Source organism: Gobius niger (assembly GCF_951799975.1).
Source record: "Gobius niger genome assembly, chromosome: 19".
Taxonomy (NCBI): domain Eukaryota; kingdom Metazoa; phylum Chordata; class Actinopteri; order Gobiiformes; family Gobiidae; genus Gobius; species Gobius niger.
In genome coordinates, this window is record NC_136870.1 from 12189249 (window position 1) to 12209991 (window position 20743).

A 20743-nucleotide genomic window follows, 5' to 3' on the forward strand; every position below is an offset into this window, starting at 1 on the left:
TTTTATATACTGTTATTTCATTGTTGGACCTTGATCATAGTTCCTATACTGTACGTCGTTCAGTTTGTGGGGGACTTTGGAAACAATTCTGTCTGTAAAATGCGCAACAGTTATAAAACGGATTGGATTTCTCAACTTTTTTAATGGCACAGCGCGCTGGCAGAGAAGAGTTGTGGTCTCGGCTCACTGTTTGGCCACACAAGCCCAGTGGGATCACCCTGTCCGTTTGTTCATGGGAACACTGCACCAATGTAAAGTAGTCCCCGAAAACCTTGGACAGAGGCCCGTTTGAATTTTAAGCGACCACTTTTCCCCCATTTGGACGCCTGGGCACATCTCTCTCTTCTATTTTCTCTCCCTTAGGGTCATTTATTTCACCGGGACGCGTCAAGGGCCTATTTGTAAGCAAAGGGTCTATATTTCTTGTTTACCATCAGCAAGACAAACCCGCCCACCATCAACTCAAAGGTCTATATAAGAGAGGGGAGAAGGCCTGGCGATAAGGCGTGAGGACTAAACGCAGGCATGGACAAAGGGTGTAAAGTCCTCATCTTTGCCGTTGCCTTAGCGGTCATTAAGTGTGGTGAGTACAACCTACGCGTTAGAGGATAACATTAATTCACTATTTATCATACTGGGTCAAGCTATAGAGTCATTCTAGCTATGGGTCAAGGCTATTACAGTCGTATATCACTAAGAACTGGCTAAACTTCGTGACAAAGACTGCATTGCTGTTACTATTGTGAAAGACTTGACAGTGAGTTATTGATAACTTTAAATGCTGTATTTCCTGAGCATAAAATGTTTTCACATATTCATGTTGAAAACAAAGACTCATGCTCATGACTAGAATCTTAGGTTTCAGTCATGTTCAGGCCATGTAAAAATATGTGGCCCGGAATCATCTGTGCGACAGGTGGTGGCAGGTGCAAGTATCAGGCATCTTGCTGATATGTGAAAAAGATTTATCAGAAAATGTATGATTTAAATACTGTGATTATGCACTAAGTGAAGTGTAGCCTCTTGTTTTTATAAATGCAATATACGAAGACATCCGTTCCACACATGATAGCTCAGAATCATTTGTTCTCTTTGGTAAAATATTGTGTAACAGTAGAACCAGTTATTTCTGAATGCTCTCTTCTCTTTCCTTGTTGTCAAACTATGCAATGGCTGTCACACAGCACAATAAAACTTTCCACAGCCATAGCTCTTTACCTGGGCACTAGTGTTTATCGAGCTGGTTACTAATTAAGCTCATTGTGTGAATAGAACTGATTGAAAGGCGTTTTATTTGCAGTTTCAAGGTGCCATACTTAAGACCTTTATTTAACAAAATGGAATAATGATATCACTGTAAGCCTATGTCAATCAAAATAAATGAAGAGTTTTATGTGGTAAACTTGAGCAAACAGACTGGACAAAGGCAGCTAATCTGTAGCTTACATATGGCAGAATATTTTACTACAGCTTATAAAGGAGACATATACAACTACATAATAATATTATTTCTCATTACAGCGTGTGCGGTCGACATCCAGGCCAGCCCTGGCGCAGACACAGCTCTGCCATGCAACGTGACATTTCCGGATACTATAAAGGACAACATAAATTCGTCTCTTATTCAAGCGAGCTGGGTAAAAAATGGCTCAGAGACGGCCTTGTTTGAAGACTCGGTGAACCAGATAAAGGAGGGTTTCAGCTGGGACGTAGCAGACTTTGTCAAAGGAGACTTCTCACTGACCATCCTCAAAGCCAGTCTGAGTGTGCAGGGAGTCTATGAATGCACAGTCAGCTACAACGCCACACAGCTGCACTCCCACAACGTTACCTTCAGTATTGTGGGTGAGGATTTTTCTTTTCTTTTTAGCAAGCAAGCAAAGAAATCACTACGGAGTCGATCATGAACAATGTCAGAAAATCACACAACTGACTCGTTTCCATGGAGATGATGCACACGAGTCCACAGATACACGATAACATGTGGGGCATTGCCAGTAAAGAACTAAAAACATACTTCATCTTTTGAGGACAAGTGTCAAGTGACTGAAACCTGTTTCGATGACCTATTACAAGCATAGCATTATCTCTCCATCTATCTGATTATTAGAAGCATGTTTGGTATCGCTGGGATGTTTGTTTAGGGTTTGAGCTTTTCAACAGTTCATTTGCTTATGATGAATATCTGGAATGTTGTTGTAGTTATAAAACAATACACATTATGTATTATTTTCTGTATTTCTTCAGTGGTTCCTACTTAATAATGGATTTTCACAATCAGTACTATTGATTTATTGCTTATTACTATACCCTCTCTTTCTAGCATCGCCCACTTTGGACATTCCTCAGCAGTGGGTCGCTCTGGAGAGAGAAAGCCTCCTAAAATGCAGTGCCCTTGGTTTCTACCCTCCTCCCATCTATTTGTCCTGGACGAAAAATGGACAAGAGATACAAGCGCCGTACCAAATGGAAGGCGAGCGGACTGCGGATGGCTACTACAGAGCTGACGGAAATCTGACGATTTGGCCTTCCAGAGAAGACCAAAACGCCTCCTTTGGGTGCAAGGTGTCGCACCGGGGCGTGGATCAGCATCTTGATTTTCAACTAAATGTCACGTGTGAGTCGAAAGAATACAGAGAATTCATCACTTAATCCTCACCAGTGTTTGACCTTAACACACACGTATGATCTAAAAACACACCTTAAACTAGAAACTTTTGATGGACTGCGGAATTTACACCTGCAAATGGTCAAATCGCCAAAACTATAATTGCATTAACTGTTTAAAATCGCATGAACTGGAAAAACAGTTTAAAAGCTGAAAGTCCTATTAAAATGAATGGGCAAATGAATTCCCAATTGCCTAGAAAAAAACGATCAAATTGCAGAAGGCTGAATTTTCCTGAGTAAGGATAAGTTGCGGACTCGGGACATGCACAAATTGCAGAATTTTTTGGAAAAAATGGCCATGACCATGAATTAGCGGAGGCTAATAAGTCCCCATAAGAACTTATACTTCCCCATAAGTCAATGGGGAATTATTATGCATTCAGGGCTGGCCCTAGACATAGGCGACCCAACGGGCTGCCTAGGGTGCAATCTGCTGGAGGGGGCGCCAAATTGCGCTTTTATTTTTGAACCCTATCTACAACATCGCCTATTTTCGGACATGGAACAGAAATAAAGATAGAGACTTAGTGTTGGAAACTAGAGATTCCAAACTTTCAAACGAGCCCACCCTGGTCTGTCTACGCCTTCGGCTCCCCAAAGGCATAGACAGACCTATGTCTGGCTGGGTTTCCTCTGGGGTGCACAACTTTCGAACAATGGGCCAAAAGAAAGGTACTGTCAAGCTCTAATCCTTAAACTGATTCAAATTAATCTCCAAATGTGTTTATTCTTAGACATTCCTAATGTAAAGATGTCAGCCGTGCCCTCGTCCTCCAGTCAAAACCCCTTGACTCTTTACTGTGACATTGAGAGCTTCTACCCAGAGGAGGTGTCCGTCTCCTGGCTCCAAAATGGCACGACTTTACCAGAGCCCCCGAAAACAGACCAAAATCCAGATGGGACCTTCACCGCCAGACGCTTCTACACGCTAAGCCCGAGCCAGAGGCAGGAGGGTGGGAGTGTGGAGTGTGTCGTGAACCAGCCCGGAGTGTTACAGGCAACCAAGGCTTCAGAGGAACTCGAGAAACTCGATCCTCGAGGTATTTATTTAAGTACACAGATAGACAATACCCGTGCACTGTAGGTATAGGGTATGTTCATATGACTTACAGTTCAACAATAATGCTCAATGTCAGAGGTGGATAGAACTCAGTTACATTTACTCATTTACATTCACTTCTTTTTTTTTCGTCTGTGAAAAATATACATTTTTTGCTCAAAAAGTGAATACTCTTATTTTAACTCTTAATTGTGTAATTGTTTCTACTTTTACTTCTACTTAAGCAAATGAATTTTAAAGTAATGTTACTCTTTACTTGAGTAAATATTTTGAATACTCTATACTCAATATTGGCATGGGTAAAATTCAGTGGTAGAATGTGCCTTTTATGTGGCCACACCGTCTTTGCTCTGCCCAATCCCGTCAGACCTGGGAAGCTAAGCAGGGAAGGGCCTGGTCGGTACTTGGATGGGAGACCATTTGGTAACACCAGGAAGCCTGGGCAAATGTAGTGAGTGAGTGAGTGGGTGGTGGTGGTCAGAGGGCCTGATGGTGCAGACTGGTCTCGCTTCCGTCATTCTACCCCAGGGCAGCTGTGGCTATAATAGTAGCTTACCACCACCAAGTATGGAGTGAATGAATAATGCAATGTAAAACGTCTTTGAGTGTCCAGAAAAGCGCTATATAAAACCGGTGCATTATTATTATTATTTTAGAGCTCAAAATGCCAATGTCTGCATATGGTTAATATATTTACTGTGTCTATGAATACATGAAACAAAAATTGTACAATGTTCAACCGTCTTCTCTACAGCAAAAATGAACTTTGGTGAATCTTCTTTTTGAACGAAGGTGAAAAGTGTGGGCATTGTAAATCACACAGTTGAAAGATACAAAAATGCTGGTGAATTGGAAAAATGTATACAGATATCAATTTGAAAATGTATGTAGATTACTGACATAAATGTAATGTAGAATCGATTGGAATTGGATTTTCATCAAATAACTTACTTACGCAAATATTTCTATGCCACAAATTCCCATATTTGTGGCAACACCATCGGAACAGCCAGTGTTAAATTCAGTTTTTTGTTGTTGTTGTAGGTCTTTGTAGGTCTGCTGACAAAAACGATAAGGTTCAAAAGGTATAGTCTGCTAGGAGATTTTCTTCAAAAACTGTGAATCACCCTGCTCTTTTACCTGAAATTACGAAATCATATTCTCTAATGTACTGAACGCACCCAAACTGGTATGGGAACATTTTTGTTTGTCAATGTAAAACAAAGAAGGGAAAATATGTTTTTAAAATCGTTTGTTTGATTTGCAGATGACACACCTGTTCTGACTAAATCTGCCAAAGCATCCGTGGCATTGATGGTGATCTCTCTCGTGCTGGTCTTTCTGCTTTGTTTCGGGTTTTCTTGGAGGAGGAGAGACGGTGAGTTTTTAGTCTGCCAAAGTTTGCAGATTAAAGGTGCATTATGGAACTTTTTATGTGAAAAAAACATTATATTACTGCGTATTTGACCTTTCAGTGACCCAGTAGCTGTGTGAGTGGTTAGCCTGGTGCCTTTATTTTCCAACACAGAGGCCTCTCTGACTCTCCAGGATCAACTGTTTATAAAGTTTCTGGTAGGTTTTTACTGTTGACGATCCTTCTCACCAGAATGCCTACAAAGTAATTGATCCTGGAGCGTTGTAGAGGCCTCTGTGATCGAAAGTAAAGCTGTCATGCTAACCACCCATACAGCCATCAGGTCAAAAAAAGGTAAATTACAAAGTTAGTTAGTTCAGTTCTTGTTTTCTTAAAGGCACACTGCGTAACATTTTGGACTATACTGTTGCCATCAACACAAAACATGTTCGTAATGACCAGCTCGACACAGAAAATGCCTTTACTGCAGTGGGTAATCAAAGAATGGATCTGTTTAAATCTCAAATCCTGCTGACTTAAGTCACATCTCCATGGAGGCGTACACACTCCCAGTAAAGTTACAGTCATGTCTTAGGTAAGCTGAGGCGCTCACAGCAAAGGCTCATATTTGTTTGTGCATTTATGAGGTGTTTTTCTATAATGAAAATATCTGTCATGAAATAAATGCTTCTATTTCAATTTTATTTATTGAGTCAAACTCTGCTCGGGGTGGTTTTAATAAAAAGGTCCATGATACACCTTTAAGATTAAGTTGATATTGTAATCTATTTTACTAATCAATTTGTCTTGTTGACACTTTAAATCAAAACTACGAAAACAATTTGTAAATTAGTCATTGAGTAATATAGTTCCATACACAAAGGACATTTTTTTTAGTTTGCAGGTAAGACGTATTTTTAAAAAAAACTATCTGAAACATAATGTTTGTCTTACTGTCAATTACATCACTTAAACATACATTTGAAATATATTGTTTTCTGAAATTCCGGTGTCTAGAAAAAAAGAAATCTCTAAACATCTCCGGGATAATTCTGCCCCCTCGCGTAATCGTGGGCCAAAAGGGCAGAGTAACGATCAGCATCGAAGGGAGGAGGGTCGACCGGGTCCAGACTGCGTGGTTTCTCAACAACAACCCCATCTATGACACCTCCATTGCAGGTAGCGTCCTACAGCGTCTCATAATGAGCATTTGCGTTACCGATCTCATGAAACTAATGATCTTTTTGTCTCATGTTAATCTTCCTAACATTTAAAAGCGCCCGAAAAAACTAACTTTAACTGCCTCTATAACCCTTTAACAACCATCCATCTTCCCTATGGTCTAACGCTCACTTCCCCAGTGTCGGAGAAGGGCCCCCTGCTGCCCTCTAAAGGCCAAGCGGCTTACTACAAGCTGCACACGCAGGCCCCGCTGCACTCGACCAAGAGCGGCACGCAGCAGCTCATCTCCGCACTCACCTTCATCCCACAGATCTCCGTCCACAAGGGGGCGGTCTTCAAGTGCCAGGTGTCCTATGTCGGAAAGGACAAGATAGTGGAGGAGAGGGTGTCAGAGAAGTTTACTATTCTCTGTAAGAACCTTTTACTTGAACATCAAGACGCATTTTGACATGAATGAATAATGAATGGACTTTGTTCTTCTTCAAGCTGTTCCAGAAGTTTCTGAAATCCAACTGGCAGAGACGCCAAACGATCCAGGTGAGGCTATACAGATACGTATAAGTACCGCTGACCTCTACTGGCCAAAGTAGTGTCTTCACTTTGTCTGAACACACTCTCTACAGTAGCTCTCAACCCTTTTTTGAAATAAGTAAATTTGTCTATAATTTCAAGATGTTTTATCCATTTGGAAAGACATCAAAACATCAACTGCATTCGAATTTAAAGCAAATTATAATTCTTGCATTGGCAAGTGCTACGACACTTGCATTAGCTACGACACTTGCATTGGCAAGTGTCGTAGCCAATGCAAGTGCTACGACACTTGCATTGGCTACGACACTTGCATTGGCTACGACACTTGCATTGGCTACGACACTTGCATTGGCTACGACACTTGCATTGGCAAGTGTCGTAGCCAATGCAAGTGTCGTAGCATGTTTACTCATTAATTGTCCGTGAGAGTAAATACTACGCTGACAGAAAAGACAAAGGGAGCGAGGGATATTGTACATCCAATTACACAATGGAGATATTTTTTTTCACTCAAACTTGGCTGTAAATGCTGTTTAAGTGGTGCTAGCCCTCAATTAGCTTTGCCCGTTAGCCTGTTAGCTTCTTCTCCGTGATTCCATTAGTGTGTGTTGGGGCTCTGACCCGGTTCAGGGACAGTTGCAATTGTGGTTTTCTGGCCAGCGAGACACCAGATAGGGAGATGAAAGACTCCCTAATCATCCCATTAACACTTGTATTACCCCCAGAGGGACTACAAAAATGATGTATTAAGGTAAAGTTACTTAGTACTGCTTTGATCAAAATTTGCGTAAGATGAGATATTTTTTCTTAAATCAAGAACCTGCCCCATGAACAGATTTCTTGAAAATAGTTTCTTGAAGCGAGGACACATTTACTCACTAGAATTGACTAATTTCTCGATTACTTTTTTCAGTGTGTCAGTCTAACCCAGGGCGGCAGTGACCACATGTGTAGCATATAGTGACTGAACAACTGTCCCTTAACCCTTAAGCTCTAAAGAGCCATATTTGGCTCCGCACCCCTTGTGTCTGCATCTCCGGGGGCCATAACTTTCGCATACAAATACTGTCAGTCATATTTTTCACCTCTCCGTGTTCAGTGGACTCTCAGCAACACATTCATCCACTCCAATTTCAAATCAACAGATCCTAACTCAAACAGCAAGCCACAATATGTCAATTTGTCATAATTCGTTGTACATATTTTGGTCAGTGACAAATAAATGCTATTGTGTAATGTTTTTGGAAAAAATGGTGTTCATTTTTAGACAGGGAATACAATTTTGTGACCCGATATGTCCCTACAACTAAAATACTTATTTTCTGTAAAAAAATAAAAAAAATAAAAAATAAAAAAAAATGTTATTATTATTTTTAATTTGGCACAATTTGGCACAGTTAGATTCCGCCTGGACTTTTTTTTTTATAAAGCATGTATAACTTCAGTGTTTTGACCTACTGGTATTTTGTTGACTAGAGGGAGCACACACTATATTGATTATTTCCATTTCTGTTCTTATTTGCTACAGCACAGACAGAGAAAGAGCATTTTCAGGTGCAAATATGTGTTTTTTATTCAGGCGGAATTTAGATTTTTCTGTTTCAATCTAATGTTTACTTACAAACTATAATTTTTTAAAATTATTTTTCACTGAAACAAAATGTCCCATGGATAAAGTTTATTTTGGTACCAAGATTAGCCATGTACCCCTTGTAGAGGCTGAGTTAAACCCAAATAAACACATGTATAGCATTTTGGGGAAAAGGGCCCTAGACAAGAAAGGGTTAGCGCTTTGGGGAACTTGTGTCTGTGAAAACATACAAATACAATTCCCTTCCCCCTACTCTAGGTTTACTCTTAACTCAATCAGAGAAAATACATAAAAATGCCCCAAAGGCTTATTTCAACACGAGTTTGATGAGTGAAATTACTGTATGTTTATGACTAATATTTGACAGCGAACAATAATTTAATTGACTGACGGCCTCGAGAGGTGCAGAGTCTGTTTCCAGTGCGTTTGCTGTTACAGACATGTTGACGTATTACATTAACACCGACTCTGTGTGTTTCAGACGTGATCAGCCTGACAGTGCGAGCCTCACATTTCCATCCGGATGTCATCACTTTCCGCTGGTTCTGCCAAGGCGGTGAGCTGAGCCCGGTGGCCTCCCAGGCATCGTCCGCCCCTCGGCCCAACTCAGAAGGCTTCTTTTCTGCCTACAGTCAGTGCAAGCTCCCCCGCTCTGAACTGGAGAAGGGGAGCACTAAAGTGTGGGTCAGTGTCCATCACATCGCGCTGAAGCAACCTGTAACCCGAGAGACCAGAGGTGAAGGAAGGATAAATTATGTCATGTATTTAAATGGCGGTCAAGGGCCTGTAAATCTTTTCACGTGACAGCAATCTTGCCTTGCGATTAAATATTATTTTCTTCATATAGGCTTCCTAAAAAGGCCGTGTGTGTCGGAAGTCATCAGCACCACCAATGCAGACCAAACTGTAACCCTGGGATGTGAGATCTCAGACTTCTACCCTCCAAACGTGGCAGTGGAGTGGCTGAATATGAGGGAGGGGCTGCAGGACGACCGCGAGGAGGAGCAGCTCAAAGGGGGAGAGCTGTTTGGCCCTTTGCAGATTCAGCCTCATCTCTACAAAGCCACGGCCACTCTGAGAAGACTGGAGAAGCAGCAGAGGGAAGCGGGCGTCATCTGCAGAGTCCAGCACTGTTCGCTGCCCGAGCCCATCGAGAGACTGTGGAGAAATGTAGATACAGGTCTGAATCTTCCAAAATGTTTATCTTTTATACTAGGTGCAGGAAGTATTCATAGACCTCTATTATTCCTGAGGTCGGATACTAACCATGACCTAACTTCACTCACTTCTGGCTGTTCTCCTCAGGGGCTCCATACATCCCTCCATCGATTTCTGTTTGCTGGAGCAGCGAAGGTGTCGGGGTCTTCTCTCTCCTCCTGAAAGGCGGACATCCCAAAGCCAAATTAGTCTGGGCAGCAGGGGGCGCTACGCTCTTCCCGCTGGTGTCCAGTGAGACAGAGGACATCGGAGATAATGGACAGAGGGAGCTGAAAAGTGTCTGCGCCTTGGAAAGGTCCACGGGTCCGCTGATCCTGCCTGAAAAGGACAAACGGAGGAATGGCCATGCAATAAGTAATCATCTTTTATAAATATTTGTGGTAATGGAGGATCAGCAGACAGATTCATTGATATTCTGCAGATGAAAAGGGTTGTAACTGTATCCATTTCGACGCAACAGAGACAAAAGCAGCCGTCACCGACCCCCACACCGAGGGAATACAGTACATTGACGAGAAGGTCGACGGAGAGAACAACAACATAAGCCGAGAGGAGGACACCAAATCCGATCTGGACGAGGACAGTGATGAAGAGGAGCAAGACCCGGGCGCGTTGCACATCAACCGAGTGAGCCTGAGCCGGAGCCCCCGAGAGAGCGAGAGGGCGCGGCTGCGGGTGTGTGTGGAGATCACGCACCCTGCACTGAAACTCCCCGTGTACAGAAGCTGGACAGGTGATGCAACACACACAGAGGATTCAGAAAGTATCCAAACCACATTCTTATGCTGAAGATCGATCGATTCTATAGAGGCTGTACCTTTCTGTTTCATGGGAAAATAATGAAATCAAAAGCAATGAAAAGGGGTATGAAGTTATTGCACTTAGGTCACTACGAAATTGTTTGCTTCAAACCCTATTATATATTGCCCAATTGTATAGCTCACCAAAGGTTTTCTACATTTCTATCAACAAACACTTGATGAATCACCTTTCAGACGCCTTTTCTTTTTGTTCTGAAAGGGACTATACAGAGTTTAAAAATGTTAGTATTTTCATCCCCCTACATGTTCCAGCAATGTCCTAATGTGTAATGCCAGACCTGTTCACCACAACAGCCTCTAAAATCCTGCACTGCCACTCAAAAAGTTGTTACTTTGTCTGTAGCGCCGTCATGCACGGACTTAATATAGAAGCTGCAGTTATGCGTTAGACCTGAGGTGGCAGTAGTGAGCATCAAATGACCAACTTGCATCTCTTTAAACATAATCTGCAGCATAGTGTAATGAGAAGACTTCAGCCAACCCATGTCTTAGTTGTATGGTTACAAATAAAACTTCAAAGCTTCATGCCAAAAAAAACAGAGACCTTTTTAAGAGGGTAATGTTTTGACTATTCTCAAATAAATGTGATGTTTTAGTATCAGACTGCTGCATAAATGAGGTCTGAAACTTTCTGAACCTACTGTATAATATGACTACCTGTAGTGCTGTGTACGGTGTTAAACAAGTTCCTCTTAATCTGATCATGTTTCTTCTTTTTCAGAGCCAAATGAGGAAATTTCATCAATGTGATGTCATATCTTTCCATTGATTTCACACTGTTTGTTTCTCTAAACGGTTTAGGTTTCCTTGTCTTAATATTGTTACATTTACTACTATTATTTATTACTTCATATTGTTTAATCGTCCATACATTTATTCCTATACTGTATTTCAATTACCAAGATCTTTTTATATATAAATGTCCGTACTGTATTTTTGTACAACTGCTGTAATGCTATTCTCATTTGAAAATAAAGAGTTGCTAAACACAGGTTGCATTTTGTTTGCAGTTGTTCACACACATCTGCGTGTCAACCTCTGAGTCACTTATTGGTCGACCACAGTCCCGAGTACAAAACCCCTTTGAGACTTGGGTTCACACCTGCAACATGTCAGAGATCAGAAGTAAATGTCGCCTGTGAAGGATATTTATAACATTCAATACAAACATGTGCTACAGGTCAAAAGATTGGAAACACTTTATGTATTGGCTTTACACTATTTACACTGTATGATTCTCATTGAAGGCTTTAAACTCTGAATGAACACATGCAATTATGTAGGTGTGAAAGAACTATCAAAGCAAAAGGCGAGTATTTGAAAAAAAAAAACATAATTCGATATGTGTTTATTCAAATGGGTGCCTTAAGTGAGAATCCACAAAGTAAATGTTCTTTGTGTGACATAGTGTAAAAATAGCCGCAAGACCAAGCCAAAAAAATAATAATTATTCAAGTAAGAGTCATGTTTTTATTTTATTTATGTTTTAGTAAGTGGCTGCTCACTCCAAATGCAGAAAACAAATGTCCCTACAGGGATTCATAAAGTATACCTTCACCTTAATGCATGTAAATTAAGTGTTTTTTCATGTTCACATATGATGTTTACGTGGTTTAGTCCAATCTAGCTGTATTTTAGACTCCTTTTCGGTCTGTAATAGTCTTGATCTCTTGATTTTATCTTGCAGTACTTGTGTGAAAAGCTTGAAACCTCTGCACTATAAAAAAAATAAAAATCTGAAAATAAGATATCCTACATGAAAAACAAACTTTCTTCTAAATGCTAGTATCACTCAGATTTACTCAGTGAGAGAGTAACTAAGTGCTGTAACTAAAGTAAGAGTATTGATATTTCTAAAACAAGTATAAAGTCTGTTTAAACTACTCCAAGGATACAGATACTTCATATCTTTACTCCAGTTTCTTATAGGTGGTCTACTATACCCACTTCTGGAATTGGTTATAAATAAATGTATTGAAATGAATTCACAATACAGTAAAATGGGCACATGTTAAATTGTTAATGTCCTGCAGCACAAAGCTCTGTGTAACCATTATTTGTGCAGCTCGCCCACAACTGCGACTTTAGTCCTTCCTCATATTATCGCACGTACCGGACATATCACAACGAGGAACTCAGCTGTGCCTCCAAACCACAGCTGTAACAACCGTGTCGCATTTTGCATCAGTCAATCCGTTATTTTATTTAATTGAAATAAAAACTGAAATCTCAACCAAAAGTTAGCTTTCGAGGTGAGGTGAGGACACGCGCTCTACCTGGTCTGAAGAAGAGTTATGGATCCTGCAGAAGATGATGGCCCCATGTCTAGGGTTGAGAGGACTTTTTGGACTTTCTGGGTGAGCAACTCATGTAACTCAATACGTTTTTATTTTGTGTCTATTATCAAGCTGTGAAATTCAGGATAAACTTGATCAAAAATGTCTGCACATGATCAGCACGTTTAGGCAATCCAAAAAAGTGAACCACTGCACACACGGGTTTCCTGTTATTTTGACCACTAGGCGGCACCCTACGTCATATTTCCTGCTGCAGGCCCTGGATGAATATTTAGACCAGTGGTTCTCAACCTGGGGGCCGTGAGACAAATTTGGGGGTCAACAGATCTTGTCAATAAAAAATGTATTTAAAGGGACTAGATTGAAGGTGGTCATTTTTATACTCACTACTGCCATCTCAGGTCTTATGTGTAACTGCAGTCTCTGTATTAAGCTCGTGCATGACGGCACTTCGGACCCGAATTAACAACTTTTTGAGTGACTGTAGGATTTTAGAGGCAGTTGTGGTGAATAGGCTCATTTTACACATAAGGACATTGCTGGGAGGAAAATACATAATTTTCACATTTTTAAACTCTGTCTTGTCCATTTCATGTAGCATATAATGTAATATTTTATTGCAGCATGTGTGTGCTATTTTACTTTGTTTATTAAGAATTATATAGGCTAATGTTCCCATTTCTCATGGTGTGACCCGGGTGGGGGTCACGAACCCCTTTAACTGCTACAATGGGGGTCGCGGCTCCATAAGGTTGAAAACCACTGATGTAGACCTATGTTATTTGAATAGTTCAAACAGTGCTTTGCTGGGATTCAGATGACATGATCACGTGGGTCAGTCACTGAGGACTGAGGAGGACAGTCAAAATTATGATTGGGGATTTTCTGGTTATATCGTAAGTTAAGTTCAAGTAGTTCAAGGATCTTGTAGACTTTTCTGTGCAATATAGCAGTAAAAATCTAATAATGATAGATTTAAAAATTAAAAAAAAAAAGAAGAAGAAAAGATTGTAAGAGTATTGAGTGAAAATCGTCTACTTTTCCTTTTAATTCAAATTATAGCCGATTAATATAGGTTGGAGGGTTCTTTTTATTCAAATTTAATAATATCAGCCTTCTGGCTAGTAGTACTGAAATAAATTTAATAACAGTTTCCTGCTTGTCAACAAGATTAGCCGTTACTGGGGGTACTCCAAAAAGTGCAAGCACAGGGTTTGTTTTTTTTTCTGATTAAAACACCATGTAATCAATGGTAAAAACTGGCTCTAGTATTTCCACATCTGGGAGTATGACTTCATCACATTCTAGTATCTGAAGGCAACCAATATGTGGAGTTTAATACTTAGTCAGTGATAATAAGGACCGCATATAGAGTATTGAACCATCTAAATTAATTTCATTTGGCTTCTCATCCGAGCCTGACGCAATAGATTCTGACTTGTTTGACAGAGGAAATTAAGCAAAATAGGGAAGTATCTTGTCCAGTAAATGTTTGTTGGGTAATTTTATGACGCTTCTTTTTATTCTCCCTCTACAGAACTACATAACAGAGACCGTGAACAGAATCCTCAGACCAGAGCCCCCTGTCACAGAAATAAATGACACAAACCCCGCCCAGGATAATCATGAGCATTTGGACACGGAAAATGACACCACCCCAAAGGAGGAAGACGAGAAGCATTGCGTCCCTGCGCTGTCTGCTAGCCCGCAGCAGCGACCCGTTGTGCAATGGGACTCTGGATCCGAGCTTCAATCCGAACTTACCCAACACACAGTTGAGGGAGAGATAGATGAGACTGGCAATGATGTTGCTAACCTGCCTGTGGAAAACCAAGATGAAAGTGGCTTAATGAGGGAGAATGGTGGGGGGCTGATTCAAATGACACTTTTAGATAGTCCTGATAGAATTATAGATGAGATAAATGAATCTGCACAAAACAGCTGTACACGGGAAGAGTCGGGCAAACACCAAAGTATTGATTTACTAAAAGAATTTGATAGAGAGGAGTCTATTGAACACACTGATTTGGTTGTGGAGCCAGAGGACGCCTGCAAAATAAACACCACATCAATTGGAAAAGAGCATAGTGAAGAGGATAAGGGTACAATGCAAATTCATGATGCAGATTTGGAGGTTGAGGCGATCCTTGTTCAACAGAAGAAATCGGTGCTGAATGAAATGGAAGAGTACGCCACCGCTCAATCAGAAAGCAATGAGAAAGAAAGAGAGTTGACGAATGAAGAAAGTGAAGGACCAGAAAATACGACAGCCAAAGACACAGCATGTGATATCGAAGATGAAGATCAAGACGATACATCAGAGTTGCATTTAGGCGTGGTTCATTTAGAGGTTACAAAGCAAAACAGTTGTGTGGTGGAGGTAGCTGAAAGAGCCAGTGAAATGAGGGAGATGGATCACGACGAAGTGCGTGAACTCATGACCAAACGGGACGACGCAACACTTTTCCAGCGAAGTGACAATAATGAGCGTCATGTGGATGAAAATATACAAAGTGATGATGCAGATGTGACACAGAGTGATGAGGGAATGGAAGACAACCTAAGCCTGACGTTTTCAAAAGTACTTCCTCATACTGCATCCTCACTGTCTGACAACAGTTTGGTCGATTTGCTGAAGGATGAAAGAGTTGCACCGTCTGTTGAATCAGAAGATGACGAAGAAGAAAAGAAAAGAAAGACAGAAGATGGTGAAAGCCCAGAAGAACATGATAATATTGTTAAAATGACAGACTTTGATATTGGGGACGAATATCAAGACTATACCAACGAAATAGCCCTGAATGTAGGAAAGGAGTTGACCAAACAGGACAGGATGGCTGATGCCGACGAGAGCAGTGAGGAAGTGAAGAAAATGAACAAAGATGATTCGTTAGTTGTGGATAGAGACACTTTGGACATAGAGCTTGTTAGAAATGAGTGTAGGGAAGCACAAGTCACTGATGATGGTGAGGGTGAGGCAACTACAGACAAAGAGGAGCACAGAAATGAAAGATCTGGAAATGATGGACTTAAGAAAACGATCAATCTGGATGAAGCTAGTTTAGTCGAAGAAATTGTCATTACGAGAGAAAGCGACAACAATGCTACAAACAATGATCTATGCGCTGAAGCAATTCTTGATCGCACTGGCCTTGAAGTCTACAGTGAAGACAGTTTCATGGGAACAAATAGCATTACAGTAAAACATGAAGGGGTGTCTACACAGGAGGAAGGTAAAGCATTTAAAAATATTCCCCCGGGTGAGTGTGGAGGGCAGGATTTGGAGCAGCTATATTCATATAAGGAAAGCAGAGGGGAAGTTCCTGGCCACAACAATGAGCCCGACATTGGAAGTGCTACACAAAGGTTCCTGGAAGAAGGAAATTGCACAGAAAACCAGACCACCCTCTTACAAGAAGAGGAGGAGAGCGGAGCTGCAAAATGCCTTCAAAACAGTGGCAGTAGCGGAGGAGCAGACCATTTCGGAGATCTTATGGAAACAGAAGCCGATAACAAGAGATTTGAGGAGCAGAGCGTTGGGCCCGAGCAGAAGACACGAGCAGATGACCTCATGAAAGCAGTGGATACATACAAGGATTTTGAGACCTGTTTGTTCTTAAAAGAAGATGGTCTAAAAGAAGAGGCAGCAGAGGTTGTGCTTGAAATGGGAGACAGCTCTTGTGAAGGTTACAGTGTTGCTGAGGGTTGGGCAATGCAAGAGATTCAAACCGCAAATGTAGCCGGATTGACCCAAAGCACCTTTGACGACAATGAATTTCAGGATTTTTCGGTGAATGATCCATTGACTTTTGAAACTGAATCCGAGTTCGAGACCGTGGAAAGTATAGTCGTTAAAGTCACAAAAGAAGGCTTGAATGAGCTTGAGGAAGGAGCCACAAACACAACAATAATTGAGAGTTACTCTGAAGAAGAACAGTTGGAAGCTGCAGGTGAAGATTCTGCTGAAGTATCAAAAGCAGATGAACTGACAGATGTGGGCGACTATGAAATTTCAACCTCCATGTTATCAGACAAAAATCGAGAGCGACTGATTTCTAGCAATGTGATCGAGGACGAAATTCTTGATTTGTGGATAAAGCAGACTTCAATAGACCACTCTGAAGTAAAGGTAGAGGACCTGTGGCAGGGGGGAAGCCCACTTGAGCTGCCAGAAGGACACAATTTGAGGTCAATGCCTGAATTAAGCATAGCGTGTGACGTCAATGTATTATCCACAACCGAGTCTGAGCTCTTTGACCAGTCTTTGAACATGGGGGGTTCACATGGGTACAAGAAACAAGAATTACCCAAAATAGAACAATTGATTACTACAAGTAGCGAGTTACACAAATGTTATGAGGATCAAAGTGAATTTCCTATAACAGAGCCTTTATTTGAAACACCTCACACTGAAGATTTCTTGAGAAAAAGCTTATGTACAACACCAGAAAGCACAGAGGATGAATCTGACACTTCTCACTCTTCGGATGTAGCAGTGTCTAGGTCCAGTCCAGCTACACATTGTGAATTTACAATTCAGCCAAATGATGAGCCAGCAACAAGACTGAGAACACTTTTTGAGCTAGATGCATTAGATAACAATCAACTATTTTCTCCAAATGAAACTGAAAATACAATGTCCGTGCCTGATGCACCAACAGAAGGATGTCAGCTTCCCTGCCAAGAGATGCCAAAAGTGGATTGCTTGCAAGAGCTCAAAGAAGATGAAAAAACATATGAGGTATTTGTTTTTGTTTTTTTTAATTTTTCAAACCTATTTGAGTAGTTATAATGTTGGTGTAAATATCTTATTTTCATTCTCATTACAGGATGATGTAAGGGAGTTAGACTTTTCTCCACAAAAGTCAAGAATTGCGGTCAAAAATCCAAAAGTGAGGCCACCCAAAGACCCTCGGTCGCTGCTGCATAAACCATCACTGGAGCCGTCACCATCACCATCAAAATGCCAGCCACCGGCCGGTGTTCCTTTGGGCATTATGGGCATCGGCGTTAAACTGCCAGGTTCAGTAGTTGATAAACAAGATGGATAAAATGTAAATAATTCAAATATTCTGTACTGATTTGTTGTATTCTGAATCTAGGCTTTGGAGCAGGTTTCCCTGTCTTGAAAAAGACAAAGAAAATGGTTGAAGATAAAAGTGAAATAACCACTGAGGTATATATTTATGTATTTATGTATTTATGTATTTATTTTATTTTATTTATTTTTGTTTGTTTATTTGTTTATTTGTTTGTTTGTTTGTTTCAGTCGCTTTGTTCATTTGACAACATACTACCCCAAAATACCATTAAAAAAATACATTATGTTACAGGAGACAAAACCGGTAGGGGATGATGATGATGATAAATTCATGCCAGAGGACTCGCCACCAAGACCTAAATGGATGCCTCCAAATCACCCAAGGTAAATTACATACAATTGATTGCATACAATAGACATAGTGTATGCAACCCATATAATATATATTTTTAATCAATGTGATTTTGTTTTCTTTTCAACAGTTTTGGCAATCCATTAATGTCTGAACTCAGAAGTAAACTAAAGAAAACAGCAAAAGAATAACGGAAAAAACGAAAAAAGTGTACATATTTCCATGAGACTCAAGTTGTAAAACTGCAAACAATGAAGATGACCATAGTTTTTTATGCCAATAATGATTCTGTATATAAAACTGTTGATTTTCCAAAATGTAATTAAAGACGTGATCAAATGGAACTTTGCAGGCTTTATTACATGGTCTTTTTTATAAAGAACATTCAGTGTTTTACTGTCTGTAAAGCATATCCCTTATAGTGCTTGGGACTTTGTAGCAGCGCTAGGGGGCAGTGTGCCGAAAGAGTAGCTTGTGTGCGCTCGTCTGAACGTAGAAGAAGTCAGTCCATGTAGTGATTGGTGGAGCCTGGTTTGTTCAAATCGATGTGCACACACGACACACATTTGAACCAAAGTTGACTCTCATCCGACTCCGACATAACTTGTTGTTATTTTAACGATCCATTTGATGTTTTTTAATACTATGTAGTAAAGTTCATCGAGGCGGAGAAGACTGTTGGGAATGGTAAGTAACTGCTAACCTTGGCTAACTAGATGTCAGTAATGTCTTCAAACTTCCTGAGTAAAAAACAACAACCACTAACACATACAGTATTGCAATTTAAAGTCAATATTAACCCACCTGTTCTTGGCAGATTCAGTACAGCTTTACAGCTTTGCTAACACTTCTTATTTTGCCGTCACATTTATGTTTGCTGTTGGAAAACGGTTTAGAAACAAGTAAACAGTTAAAGGAGCTGTACCTGATTTTTTTTTCTAGTTTTAGAATCAAATTTGTTTTGTCTTCCTTAAGTATGTTGCAAACTCAGACAGTTGTGGGGAAAACACTGTAGATCTAATTATAAAGCATTTGCATCAATTGCATGGGCTTGGAGGCTAGTTTTGTAGCATTCTTTTGAAAGTGACCCTGAAAAGTGACCCTGCACGTTGTGAAATGTGCCTATAAACATGTCCCTGTGAAGAATGGGGATGTTACATATATGTTTGGAAGATTAGGGATGAGTTTTAATATAGTGGCTTTCATTGTTTGTAATGAAAAAATGAGGCATAGGGCCTTTAAGGTTAGGAACAATGTTTTGGTTAGGTTTATTGAGCGATGTATAATGACATGACGGTTTGAAATCAATTGTTTTATCTGTCAAACAATTACCAAGTGCATAAAATTAACAAAAAAAGTGGTGTGAACCCTTGGCTTGTCTTTTTACGCATTATCATGAGGAGACGGCAAAATAGCAGTGACAGACCTCGTTGGCATTAAACATTGGATCTTGTGTGTTTCATCCACTATGACTAGCTTCTGTGAATGCCTTTTTATTTACATGAACATTTCTAACAATGAAACTAATCTTACACTATTTTTTTTGTTTTATTTGCAGGCGGCAAGCTCATGAAGATTATCTGTTGGAAGACTAGTCCCGGAATAAACAACAAATCCTTATTATTTTGAGTTGTGCAGCATGGCCAATAAGAAAATGGACACATCATCTTTTGCATGTCAGAAGCCACAAGAATATGATGAAGGTTGTGAGAATGTTCCCCCGGCCGCACTGTTGGGTGAAGACGGCCCTACAACTCGCACACCAAACCGGAATATCAAGGGAAAGCCATGCACGTCTGGTCTACCATCCGCACTGACTCCTGTTTTAAAGAACCTCAATATTAGAAATAAAAGCATTTCTTCTTCGAAAGGCCCAACTAAACTTAGTACAGGTGTTTCAGCGTTACCTGTCGGAGATAAGGACAGCTGTGCATGGTCTGTTCTAAATGAAAGTCTCCCAGAAATCACCCTGCTTGATGCAACATGCAACTCCCCAATGAATATGACAAACACACAATTTAACGGTGAAACTAGTACCCCAGTTTTGTCTAAGGAGCTGAAGAAACCTTTGCAAATTTTGGATGGATACCTCAACTCGAAACTGAGTCAAATGACACCTGTTGCCTGGCTGCGTGATGAAATCCTCCCAGAAATCACCCTCTTGGATGACACCCGCGATTCTTTTTGTGAAGCAAACGTGAGAAACGGGAAAGACAACCCGTTAATTGACAGTAATTCGACACTAACCCCTGAAAAATCTTCTCTGTTACTTCAAAGGGAAGGCCCAACCTTGGAGACGACTCATGACTCCAAACAAACATCTGGTGAAGTGCTCTCAGCAAAAACTGCACATCTACCAATAAGCCCATCTTCTCTGGAAAAAATGTCTGCAACCTTCAATTGTAACTTAACCCATTCTCTCACTGCAAGCATTGGCGAGTCTGATGGCACAGTTGAAGATGTTAAAAATGTTCAAGTTACCCAGGATATTTCTCTGAGCAGTACATTTGATGGTAGTAAGTCTTCTTCCGAAAACAGTACCGACATGGTGGATAGGACTCAACCCGTTACAATAGCCAACCCTATTAATATTACCCGGGATTTAAGTACATCTAATGCATCT

At 40.6% G+C, this 20743-nt stretch overlaps 3 protein-coding genes across 5 annotated transcripts; all 3 read left to right on the forward strand.

The window, feature by feature from the left end:
- The first annotated feature begins 278 nt into the window (after positions 1-278).
- LOC306979228 (uncharacterized protein) lies at positions 279-11392 on the forward strand. 2 transcript variants are annotated; one of them, XM_079578085.1, is made up of 13 exons: positions 279-583; positions 1522-1845; positions 2324-2617; positions 3405-3710; positions 4998-5108; positions 6102-6263; positions 6446-6676; positions 6753-6803; positions 8873-9127; positions 9239-9571; positions 9697-9963; positions 10070-10342; positions 11152-11392. In XM_079578085.1, exons 1-13 carry the CDS (start codon positions 526-528, stop codon positions 11178-11180), a joined length of 2694 nt encoding a protein of 897 aa, XP_079434211.1. In that variant the 5' UTR covers positions 279-525; the 3' UTR covers positions 11181-11392. The 2 variants fall into 2 exon arrangements, with proteins under 2 accessions (XP_079434211.1, XP_079434210.1); XM_079578084.1 differs by having other exon boundaries at positions 281-583; positions 6362-6676; positions 11152-11391.
- A 1263-nt stretch (positions 11393-12655) lies between these two features.
- LOC306978327 (uncharacterized protein) lies at positions 12656-15781 on the forward strand (the record flags this gene model as incomplete). The annotated part of the gene is made up of 3 exons (XM_079576850.1): positions 12656-12787; positions 14265-15699; positions 15762-15781. Exons 1-3 carry the CDS (start codon positions 12725-12727, stop codon positions 15779-15781), a joined length of 1518 nt encoding a protein of 505 aa, XP_079432976.1. The 5' UTR covers positions 12656-12724.
- Positions 15782-15846: 65 nt separating this feature from the next.
- LOC306978199 (uncharacterized protein) lies at positions 15847-18384 on the forward strand. 2 transcript variants are annotated; one of them, XR_013793894.1, is made up of 5 exons: positions 15847-17468; positions 17557-17749; positions 17830-17903; positions 18064-18152; positions 18251-18384. XR_013793894.1 is itself a non-coding variant. In XM_079576714.1 (5 exons), exons 1-5 carry the CDS (start codon positions 15906-15908, stop codon positions 18309-18311), a joined length of 1983 nt encoding a protein of 660 aa, XP_079432840.1. In that variant the 5' UTR covers positions 15847-15905; the 3' UTR covers positions 18312-18384. The 2 variants fall into 2 exon arrangements, 1 of the variants encoding a protein (XP_079432840.1); XM_079576714.1 differs by having other exon boundaries at positions 18061-18152.
- Positions 18385-20743: the final 2359 nt, after the last annotated feature.

Bases quoted from the DNA above. Each gene is read 5' to 3' on its own strand.
- LOC306979228 (XM_079578084.1), top strand. From the start codon at position 526: ATGGACAAAGGGTGTAAAGTCCTCATCTTTGCCGTTGCCTTAGCGGTC. The intron at 6,677-6,752 runs GTAAGAACCTTT...TTCTTCTTCAAG, and splicing joins AGAGAAGTTTACTATTCTCT to CTGTTCCAGAAGTTTCTGAA. The intron at 6,804-8,872 runs GTGAGGCTATAC...TGTGTGTTTCAG, and splicing joins AGAGACGCCAAACGATCCAG to ACGTGATCAGCCTGACAGTG.
- LOC306978199 (XM_079576714.1), top strand. From the start codon at position 15,906: ATGGGAACAAATAGCATTACAGTAAAACATGAAGGGGTGTCTACACAG. The intron at 17,469-17,556 runs GTATTTGTTTTT...TTCTCATTACAG, and splicing joins AAGATGAAAAAACATATGAG to GATGATGTAAGGGAGTTAGA. The intron at 18,153-18,250 runs GTAAATTACATA...TCTTTTCAACAG, and splicing joins ATGCCTCCAAATCACCCAAG to TTTTGGCAATCCATTAATGT.